This window comes from Acanthisitta chloris, unplaced genomic scaffold, assembly GCF_000695815.1.
Source record: "Acanthisitta chloris isolate BGI_N310 unplaced genomic scaffold, ASM69581v1 scaffold28640, whole genome shotgun sequence".
Taxonomy (NCBI): Eukaryota; Metazoa; Chordata; class Aves; order Passeriformes; family Acanthisittidae; genus Acanthisitta; species Acanthisitta chloris.
The window spans coordinates 11,615-23,323 of record NW_008650366.1 but is presented as its reverse complement, the minus strand read 5'-3'; the positions used below and the strand labels follow the sequence as shown (position 1 = coordinate 23,323).

Sequence of the window (11,709 nt, the reverse complement as noted above, 5' to 3'; positions counted from 1 at the left end):
ATATCACTTATGGAAAACTGTAATAGGAGCCACTTAATAGTTTCCCTCTGTTACTGGGTAATTGCAAGAAATTAGCTTAACACAGTTCATCTTTTCAGCAGATACCAGGTTAGGGCACTCACCAGCTTTCAAGACCCCACCACTGCAAGATGAAGCACAGAGGAGAAGGGGCAGACTCTACTTCATGGAGTTTTTATTTCCTGCTACTTACAGACTCTCCAAAGAGTCTGTATGCCTTAATAATGCAATCACACTGAACCATCGTGTTGGTTCAGCACAGCACACAGACTCACCAGAAATACTGTTATATTAGGCTGTAAGCCCAATACTTACCCTCTCTGCTTACCTTTAACTTACAGAACCAGAGCCTCTTTCTTTTTAGCAGCACAAGGCCTTGTAGCCATGATAATAAACTCTGGGCAGTAGACCCCTATTTGTCGATTGTTTGTATATTTGATTAAGCAGAAAATACACGATTAATTATAAAATAAGAAACCAGAGTTCTCCTAGATATGGCTTTATTAAGGCCTCCATTTGTAGTTAGGAGTTCAAGAGTCAGAGCTCTCTGGACCCACTAATGCAAATATTTTTACAGCTTCATTCCTGTTTAAACAGGAAGGTTTCGTACACTCATGAAATTCTTTGAAATATTGAAATAAAAGAAGTTGTTATTCCCTATAGCTTGGCTAAAAGGCTTTCATCTTCTATCATCAATTTTTTAAAAATGCTTGAAAACACTTACTTTGTAAACACAGCCTTATTTTCAAATTGCCCCTGCACAGACTTCACAGTAGCAGTACATTCCAAATTCTCACATTTTAATTCCTGAAGGAAAACTTTGATCTTTGGACAGATTTTACTTTATTACAGTTGATCAATTCAATCTGTTAATAGTTCTATTCCTGGCTCAAAATGGTATTCTACTCAAAGACAAACTGACTGCAAAATAACTTTTAGGAGGAAGAGGTCTTGTGCCATGTCTGCATTGCCACTTGGTTCAAGTACCAAGAAAGATGGGAACACTTCACTCAAGTAGTTCCAGGAAAATTGCATTTGATCAGAGGGTGACTTGGTGAAAAGCAGCAGGGACAGTCCAGCATTGTTACAGCTTACAATACTGAGAAACATCATTACAATCCTGACACCTTGCATAACACATGCCATAGAGAAAAAACCCAGTATTCTTCATCTGTTGCTTTCCTGACAGCAAGACTCAAATTACAGCACCAGGCAAAACCAACCCAGATACAGTAACTCATTTTCTCCTCACCTTTGGGTTAGGATGACGACTAATGATTAGGCTGACCGGACCTGGTCCACATTCACTCAGGATTGCGTAGGCTTCACTTAATGCCGCATGACGCAGACTCACAGAATCTGCCTCTAGAATCTGGTCACCCCGACTGCAGAGAGACACAGGATCAGTTAATCACAACCATCCTTTACACAAAAATTTTTTACTTTCAGCTGATGGCCAAGCGTTTCCAAAGATACAAGTGTCTGGAAAGATGTGACTTGCAAAGAAGATGGTCTTGGTCTTGCTCCCAGTGATGTGAATGTTTCAAGTCCTGCTGACTTCTTGAATGAGGCTGAGAGATCCCTTCTGCACTTAAAATGTCAGTGCTACAACTCTGTCAAGTCAACCAAGAAAACTGGCTGCATTTGAACCAGGGTGAAAGCAAATTTCAATTCCAGTTCTGCATTCAGATACTTGTTGAGTGCAGAAGATGAAAAATGAGATTCAGATTGGCTGTTCCTTCCCACCATATTGAACTGCTTAACACAAACATTGATAAGAAATTCATGGTTTAGATATGAGTTTATTAAGTGCCTCCGGGAAAAAAAATGAGCTTGATAGGCCTATATTTGATACAAATTAACACACAGAACCCATTAAAAAGTAAAAAAGACAGAAAAACTCTCTCCCAAAAGGAAAACACACTGTGTGATTTTACAAGAGCATGTAGTGATAGAACAAGGAGCAACAGACTGACAGAGGGCAGGGTTAGATGAGGTATTAGGAAGAAATTCTTGACTGTGAAGCTGGTGAGGCACTGGCACAGGTTGCCCAGAGAAGCTCTGGATGCCCTTCCCTGGGAGTGAGTGTTCAAGGCCAGGCTGGATGGAACTTGAGCAACCTAGGCTAGTGGAAGGTTCCCTGCCCATGGTAGGGGGTTTGGAACAAGATGATCTTTAAGGTCTCTTCCAAACCAAACCATTCCATGACCCCATGATTATTTAATTTCTTTTTCCCAGTTTCTTATCTCTTGCTTACAGGGCTCAGACATCTGGAAGCATTCAACATAAAATATCATCAACTAGGGATATCATTAAGGCATTCTCCATAATTACCAAAACATTTGCTTTGAACAGACACTCTCAAATAATCTACTCCTGCTGATTTATGTTGGGCTACTTGTGACAATGAAATTGTGTTTGTACTGTGAGTACACACAACAAAGACAAAACGGCAATTGCACATGACAGCCTACGGCAACCTGTGCTCCTGGTATGGGCTCAGGAAAGCAAAGGGTGACCTATCAGTTGTGCAGTTCTGCCACTGCTTTGCCCATCCTTTAAACTTACACAGCTATTAGAAAGTACACAAATGGAGTCACTTACACAGCCACAAGATTGAGAGGGGGAGCTCAGACACAGAGGAGCTGGAATAGGACCTCTCCTGGCACTGCAAAGCCAGTATTTGATTAATGCAGTTTTCCAAAAATCAAACCCATCCTCTAAGTTTTGGCTTATGAAGCCATAAACCGCTGATGGGACAACAGAAGCAATGTTTCAAAGAAGGAATCTAGAAATCTGGGAAGCATGCCTGGATATAATCAATCATGTAAACCCAATAAATGATACAGCTGTTACATACAGACGTAACCAGCACTGCAATCTTTTCCAAAGGGGCTTACAAGAAAGGAAGTTAACCATTAAATACTGTCTCCTACAGACATTTCTATACGATAGGAACTTTCAAGTGTTTTGGCAGTGATGCCACCATAAAATTATCTTCTTCCCTTATTCCAAGAAATCAAATTGCTCTATTGCAGTTTTCCTGATGAGCAAGGAAACAGAAGTCACTAGCCATGTGAAAGCAAAGCTCAGCCTCTCTGCACCAGTTCCCACACCACATGTTCAATGTGGATCACACAGTTCCAGCATGTCTTCAGCACAGCCTCCCCTCCAGAGTGATGCTCCCAACCAGCATTTATGCAGGCACAGAGAGATGGAAGATTTCTCCAATGGTTTTCAAAAATGAAGCCTCCAGGAGAGGAACAAGAAATAAGTTTCTGTCACTTAATCCAACATAAAGCGCAAGGAAACCCTAGCAATGATTGCTTCTCTCTTATGGTTCCTTAAAGACAGACAACTCCATGACAGAGTAAATGCGTGGGGTAGGTGAGCCTGCAGCAATCCTGCCAGTAAGGGCAGAAAAGCACTCCTGCAGCCACGAGCACAGGCAGCTGCAAGGACATCTTCCCCAGGTCTTTTTAAGAGAGTTTCAGGTGACTGCGTTTTTAGCAGAGCTCTGCAAATTCTATCCCAGTCTGGGGTCTCTGGCTGCAGCTCTCACAAAAAGACATGAGGCTGCACTTCTTGCTGCTCCCCTTTCTCAAAGGGTGCTATTAGGCTCAGCTTTCTGTATAGAGAATTTAGAAAAAAAGCAATCACGCTGTTTCCAGCACAAAGAATAATGTTTCCCAGGTATTTAATACCACTTTGGAATGTCTTTATTTAAATGTTTTTCATTTGGTGAATTCTTAAGTATAAATTTCCTCCCTGCTACATCAACCAATTGGTGAAAACAAAGTCTCAATCAATTTTATTGTAAAACCACTCCAGCATGTTTCTGCTTTAACCAACCTTAATCTGCCATCCATTTTAGCCACTGATCCAGGGGCTAGGCTGTGAATGTATATCCCAGGAGAACTGTTTTCCAGCGTGAGACAACAGGCACCAATGCCGAGCCCAACCCCTGGCTCTGTGGAAAAACAAGAAGTACAAAGAAATGTAGCAGATTGTAATCACACAGGACACACAAGTGTTTGTGTTCCCACATCCCATTTGAGATCAGGAGTCATGTATTGTTCCAGGGCTGGCCTTAGGTGCAGTTGGTCAGGAAGCCAAGACCAACAAGTGGAAATCAGGATTGAAAATAGCTGATCCTGACTGTTTTCTGAGATCCATCACTCCCAGAAAATACTCTGTGTGCCGTGGGAACCTCTTGGAAATGTCGCACAAGGTCTGATCTGGTCCAAGGCACGAAGGAGTAGAGGCAGCAATCCAATAAAGATGTCACTTAAAATTGCTACAGAAAACATCGAGCACAGAAGATGCTGACAACTGTATTGCTCTTTTGTTAAATATCTGCATGGCATTCCCCAACAAAGAAGCACGAAGGAAGGTGAGGTGTTATCTCTGGTTCAATGACCACTTCTGTCCACTTTCACCTTTGCTTTCCTTCAGGTGACAACATCCCTAAAGTAGGAATTGCTTGACTTCTTACATTCTCTCTCAATTTTGAATCCAACCTATAAAATCACCATAGTTTAAGTCTTAAAAATGGACATATATATCCCAGCACATATAGTATATGCTCTAAGTTTATCTTGAGCCATTACTGATAATGAGAGCAACCCTGAAGGGGGAATTCAAACAGGTCATCTGGGAACTTTTGAACACTGTGCTGTTTTGCCTTCTCCAGAGTTGCCCTTTACGAGAAGGGCACAGCCACTTGGGCTGCCAAGAGGCTGATTCACATTTTATCTGGTGACAACACATAGGCTCCCTCTTTCACCAGCATGGACAATAACCGCTACCTGTAAGAGCCTGCTGACTGTGGAGCAGAAAAATGTGGAAAGAAGAACACTTCAGAAGTTTTTGTATTAGAAGATGTTTTTCTCCCCAGTCCTGTGGTTCAATATCAGACGGAGAGGTAGGCGCCCTAGGATATGAGAATCTCTAGCTTATTCAAAAAAACTCCCCTAAGAAGCAGAGGTGTGTTCACTAAGACCATTTAAATGGCCCCTCACCTTTATTGAGTGTCACATCCATGACGATCCTGTCCTTTGGGCCAGGTCCTTTGCGGCTGGAGGAGGAACCATCTGCCTCATCGAGGCTGGGGACTAGCAGGCCACCACTAGCACTGGAGCTGGGGGAGCTGGAGCGGCTCAGCAAGGTGGGAGTCACACAGGGTGTGAGGCTTGGGCTGCGCAGCCGCGTGCGCACCGTCAGGGTCACCACGCCTTTCTTGAGTTGCTGCAGAGACATCAGAGAACGCCAATAAGGTGATACAGTACATCAACATCTGCTGGTAAACCTTCATGTTGTAATTTGTGGCTGCAAAAGAATATAAATCTGAGGGTAGAAAATGGCAAGAATGAAGAGGAGCATGAATCTTTCCTGTATTGCATCCATGTTACCTTAAACCTCTGAATGGCCTCCTGATGGGTCAGTCCTTGTAGAGACTCTCCATTAACTTCTAGGATTTCATCCCCTGATAATTAGAAAAAAAATTAACTCAGCAATATAGACTATAAGGATTTAAAAAATCTTTCCTGTACACAAGGCGATCTACTATGAGGATTCCAATTAAGTGCTCAATAAAAAGGCTTTTACTGTTCTCAGTTTATTTTCAATTGCACTAAAGCCTCTACAAGTTAGTAGTGATGAATGAGCAGAGTTTTTTTTTCTGCAGAGAACTTTAACTTGGCATTCAAATACCAACAAACAAGCTGAAAAGACTATGGATTTTAACTAAAGTCTAAAAACAGATTATTATAACATGAAGTCCAAAGGGACTATAAAACTGCCCTTGTTTTTTAAGCATCAGCATGAAAAATTACAAACTATGTCAAACTCTACAGCACATTGCTTCCAAGCTTGTTCAGAGAAAACCACCTTGCATCCACATGCAGAAAGCAAATGCGTTCTCTTGCTAAATGCCTGCAGATAGAGAAGCGTGTAGCCCACACACTGTGATAGTAAATGTCCTTCTCACCCCAAGAAACACTGCCTGTCAGACTTCTACCAGCTTCCAGGCTCTGGGTCTTAGTATGTATACCCAACTGTGTTGATCTACCTTCATTTTATTAAAAGGAGGGTCAGCATGATCCAGATCTGCTTTCTGCAATTTTACTTGCATCTGTGCAAAATTAGATGCAGCTATGTCTACCCCTCCTCTCCTTCCCAGCCTCAGTTTTTTAAAAAAAGTATGCAAGCTCTGAATAGCCTGCAAAGGCTTGCTGGATTTATGGGACAGCTGCTACTTATTGGCTTCCCACGGCAAGTGCACAACCTATGCTGCAAGGATGCAAGCTTCCCTCTGGCAGCAAGTGTGAGAGTTGGCACCAAAAGCAACCTCAAATACAACAAGTGTGATAAGAAATAAAAAGGGAAATGATGATATGAAGAGAGAAGTAACACAAGAGCAGCTTGAGAAAATGAACACAGGAGCAGCTTTCTATGGAAGCAAAGTAACATAACCCCTGCAGAAGAGTTGTAAACCATCGCGCTAAACTCATGGTCACTTTGTATTTTCAGCAGTGTGTAAGAGTCTGTCTGTTTGCCACAGCACTCAGACCAGGGTGCAAGACAAACAGAACTGGCTACACATCCAGCTCAGAGATCATGATTGGAAAAGCAGTAATAAAACCAGGATGCATCTGCTTCTCTAGCCAGCTGGGTGATCTTACTAATAAACCCATCCTTTCTCTTTTCTTTTTCTGGCTATGACTCTTATGACCTAATGATTCCTGTCAAAATCATACCAAGAGGCTCAGAGAGCACAAGCGCCCAGAAGAGCCTCTCCCAAACGTGCCCCTCTCTATATAAGCCCTTTTCAGACCAGCATCTTTAAGCCAGATGTTGGCTGGCTATCTATACATGTTTCCCTGCTGTCAATGACCCTCTCCAACTGAAGAATTGCAGCTTATGGTTTGGGCAAATAAAGTTCACTGAAAAGGAAAGGGAAAAAAACCCACCTACCATCACACTGTGGTTTCCCCTTCTCAATATGCAATATAATCAAGTTAATTGCTATGAATGATCTTTCACAGGATGAACAAACAGGCCGTGTTACATCCTCCAGAGCCTCTTGCCAATGGCCAGGTGCCTAAATAAAGCTGTACTTGAATTTTCCTGCTGGGCTGAAATAATATCCCACTGTGGTCCTTTATGTGCAGTTGGATTCTCTCTACTATACCTTCTTTAAGCCTTCCATCAGCAGCCGCTGCTCCATTCGGAAATATAGTCTTCACGAAAATCCCCATGCGTCCACGAGCAGAATCCTGACCTCCCACAATGCTGAATCCAAGACCCTACAGAAAAGGGAGGAGAAGACATACACCTGGCACCTAATAGTATCACTAATGATAACAGAGTGAGAAAGACTCACAGTAACATACAGGACAAAGGAAAGATTAAAACCCCAAATCTTCCAAGAATTGCACTGCCAGCTCACCCTCTCCTTGCATTTCCTCATTTATTTTTACACTAATATCAACACACATATCAACCTAAAAAGTAGTAGCAGGTACCTAATGCTGAAATAGCAAAAGTTGTACATCAAGATTACTTTGGTTTTTTTAAAAAACACTGGCTTTGGGTTATTCCAGTCTCATTTTAAAAACAGTAGCACATTGCTTTTAAATTGACAGACAGTAGATTCCTGCCCCTGAGATCTATATCCAGGATTATCGGTAGGTTTCTCCTCTGTCACAGATCCTACATTTCCTCAGGAAAAAGAAAAGCTTAAGAACATGGCATAAGGTCAGTGCGGCAATGTCAGGAATGTAGCTGAAAGGGGGATAGCATGGGGTGGCTGCCATTCACATGTACATTTTTAATTATTCTGGAGACATGTACCACGTTGGATTTAAATAAGTCTAGATCAATAGATTCCCCAGGGCTCCATCCATTAGCTCTTACCCCTGCACTGCCCCAGCTGGCTGTGAGACTGTCTTTTGAAAGCTGATCAGAGAACAAATGAGCACAGCAGAATAAACCTCTCCCCCTTCTGCTGAGTTATTTCCCAGACAAATCACTTCCTTGATCCATACCCCCACACACTGCCCTGTATTTCCCATCTTGTCACTGCTGTACAAGCATTTTACAGAATAAAGGGAAAAGTCACTGACCAGGTGGACAAGGGAAGTAGAAAATTGTTGTGCTTCAGTGATCCGAAGCCACTGATATTAGTGCCTTGAGCAGTGCTCTCCAGCTGAAGGATGCTGCCAGGGCAGGCACTGTGTTTATAACTCAATACAGCGACCAGCTCTTCTGTTTCACTCCGTGAATATAAAGCAGACCACCACCGTTATAAGCTTCTAGTAATTTGATAAGACTGTACTGATTTCTAAAAAGGAAGCATCCTAGCTCCCCTGTGCAGCACAAAATAACTAACTGTCCCCTGTGCAATTATCAACTGTAAAGCAACCTACAAAAAGCAGGAGGCTCCCAGCACTCCCCTGCCTGGACACAGCAGTTCTCCCCATGGCTCTGTGGGGGTGTTGGGAGAAATACATCTGCCAAGTACAGTAGCTCCCACATTAGCCCACCTTCCCAGGGAAGCACTACCACTCCACAGCAGAAAGCCACCCCTTGCAGATCTACCACCTATAGATGAAAAACTAAAGATAAACAGTGGCTCCCAGACACCAACACCACAGCTCTGAGGAAATTTTCAAGTTCCAGGTCTGCATGGAAAAAATAATGCAAATACTACTGTGCAAATTGTACAGAGTGCAATCCCTAACCAAGGTGATCACCCAAAATGCAGGTGGACAGCACCCAAAATGGCAGCTGTTTTAGGTGGCTCATGATCACTAGAGTCTGCATGCTTCCAACTGCTTCCTAAAGCCTTGAAGCTAACGGCAGAAAGGCAGGAGAAAGTGGTTTATGCCACAGGGAGAAATAATCTAATTGCGTGAGAAAAACTGGATCAAGAAATAAGGACGTGAAAAATGAAGAAGTATTTGCTTGGAAATGTCATGAAAGAGCTGAAGCTCCTAAACCAAGGAAAGTTAAAGCAACTCTGAGTCAGTCTCCCCAAAGAAGTCACTATTTCTAACTCTTTGCTAAACGTAAAACACAACAAGGATTTTGTTTTGCATTTGAGCTTAAAAGTCAAAGCAAGCCTTCTTAGTCCAAAACATATCCATCTGATGACTTTAAAGAGAATTTCACAAAAAGACATGCATATTTTTAGCATAGTTAAATGACAGCTCCAATATTAGTGTGGATGGAATTAGGGAAAACAATATATACCTAGGTTAATCCTTGTCTGTTTTTCTTTAGCATTCAGCCAGCTGGTATCTAGCAAGTGTGTAAACACATTATCCAGGGGAGAGAGGAGGGCTCTTTGATCCAGGGAATGCAGTGCTCTCAGATAAGCAATCAACCAGGAACCTGTCTTTGGGTTTAACGCCTAATTTGCAGTGACTTTTTTTAAAATGTGTCCAGAATCCAGACAGAGTAAATACACTTGTCCATAAATATGCATACAAACAAGTACTCTTCTGTAGCTGCACTAACTTTGCATAAATATACATACTGAGAGATCCATTATTAATATTGAATATCCCAGTAATGACGACATGCATCAAATCGGGATGAAAGCCACCGTGTGTCAAGTGCATGACACAGACATTGCTTCCTCTGTATTTTGCAGGTGTATCTTTGACATTTATGTTTGAAAATGGGATTTGTTTATCATTCATATTATTACTGGCTACCCTGAGAGCAGCTGAAGTCCTGGGTATGAGACACATCTCTTAAACACCAGCCCTTGCTACACGTGAGAAACCGGTCACATGCAGAAATCCTCACCTTGCCTTGCCCTTTCATCAGGACAATGTTGGAAATTATGGACGGTTGGGTTAGTCTCCATGGAGATTCCACTTGGGCAGCACTGAAGGAACGGGTAGATTTCTTCACGATATGGTAGTCCTAACAAACATCAGCAAACAAGGGAAGTTAGTGTGATTGCCTGGTACAGATACTGGAGTGTCATACTGGGAAAATTGCATGTGTTGGGGAAGAGGGATGGAGTAGCTTACAAATATATTCAGAAAAGCATTCAAGAGACAAAACCCCAGCTCACTATAGCCAAAGTGAATCTTGCCAGAGTAATTTTAATGCATTTTGCACAGTAGAATCATTTTGTAATGCGCCAGTCACAATTTAAATTAAAAATATTAATGGTAACCTGATGATATACTCACAACCTTATGTGCTAAAAAAAAAAGGGAAAAAAAAGGCTATGTCATCAAACCATTAAAATAGAAAGAAGGATCTTTTTTACTTTGAGTCCTCAGATCTCTAGAACTGCAACTCTTAAGATCAGCAGCCATAGGATCTAGTGGCCACATCAAGCAGTACCCCCTTTCACAGTCCTCAAAGAAGCTCTCCATAGGTGGCCAGTGCATCCCACTTTGGTGCCCAGGACTGGCTTCAGTCCCTGTGATGTACCTACATGTTCTTGTTTCATGACCCTCACTTCTGCGAGCTCCAGACAGATGTCAAAGGACCAAGCACAGTGCTCACCGCCAGCCCTGCCTTTCCACCCACCTGTCTGGCTCCCGCTGACTCCAGCTGCTGGGGCAGAGAGTGCTTTCTTCCACCTCGGGAATATTTCACTGCTATTTCGTAATTTGATTCACCGTTTTCCACTGTCAGTTCATCATCTTCTCCCACAGACTCTAAACGGGATCCGGCACCTAGGGAAAACCACAAAAACACATCCCACAAACATCTCAGAGCTGCTTTAGCCTCTTGCCAGCAGGCAATAATCACCTCCTGCAAATCCCAACTTAAACAGCTCCTTAAGCAATGCTACACACTTCCCAACTGGGCAATTAGAAACCAGATTAGATCATACTCAACCAAGAGCTTTCCCTGCTGCTACAGGTTTTCTACAAACTTTTGGTGATGCTGAACTCCTCAGCACTGTTGCTCATGGTAGTAAAGAAAAGCAGAAGATAATTGAGCCGGTAGCTCAGGGACAGAAAAGAAATTCAGTTGTTCTCACCCAATGGCACTTGCCAGTGCACTAAGCTCTCAAGCTTCATTTATTTAAAATTAAAAGACCTGACACTGTAGCACTATTCATTTCTAGAGGTGTCATGTCACTTTGAGGGATTTTTTTTCTGGAATGGAAAAAGGAAAAAAGTGCCAAATAAATGCTATTTTCTTTCCTTCTGGCAACAATCCTAGTTGTCTTAAAGAGAGGAGCGCAGAGCTCACATAAGAAACAGAATTATTTGTCTTGAAGGACATCCTGCAATTAGTCACAAAGTATCCTGCTCCTCCCACCAGGGCTCCTCCAATTCTCATTTTCTTGAAGGTCCCTGCAGGATCCCCAGTCACAGCAGTTCTCGCTTATTTATCCTTGTCATTTCACCACCACAGAGGGAAAGGCCATTAACCCCTATTTTGCAGATGAAAACCCAAGACACCCCCCAAATTTGCACAAGCTTGATTTCATGATGAAGTTTTAAGATTACTTTAAACCAACATTATGTTGGAGCTACTGTGGAAAGCAGTAGCTCAGACTTCCTTTCATTCTCACACTGCCTTGTCTGTACTCTGGGAACAAGGCTCGCAGGTCACGGGCCGAGGTAGACCCCCTCCAGGTTTCCCCAGGAGAGCCCCAAACATGTTTGCTGCCACCTCCTCCTTGCCTGGAGGCTGTGCAAGTGTCAC

General features: G+C 42.6%; 1 protein-coding gene across 1 annotated transcript in view; it reads right to left on the bottom strand.

Annotated features, from left to right (window-relative positions):
• The window catches only part of PDZD2 (PDZ domain containing 2), a 35,739-nt gene that overhangs the window by 22,692 nt on the left and 1,338 nt on the right, over positions 1 to 11,709 (bottom strand). The window contains exons 3-9 of the mRNA XM_009084847.1: positions 10,576 to 10,724; positions 9,835 to 9,954; positions 7,211 to 7,325; positions 5,430 to 5,503; positions 5,040 to 5,265; positions 3,871 to 3,988; positions 1,271 to 1,403 (exon numbers count right to left, since the gene is read on the bottom strand). Coding sequence (XP_009083095.1) covers positions 1,271 to 1,403; positions 3,871 to 3,988; positions 5,040 to 5,265; positions 5,430 to 5,503; positions 7,211 to 7,325; positions 9,835 to 9,954; positions 10,576 to 10,724 — 935 coding nt within the window. The remainder of the gene's footprint in view (positions 1 to 1,270; positions 1,404 to 3,870; positions 3,989 to 5,039; positions 5,266 to 5,429; positions 5,504 to 7,210; positions 7,326 to 9,834; positions 9,955 to 10,575; positions 10,725 to 11,709) is intronic.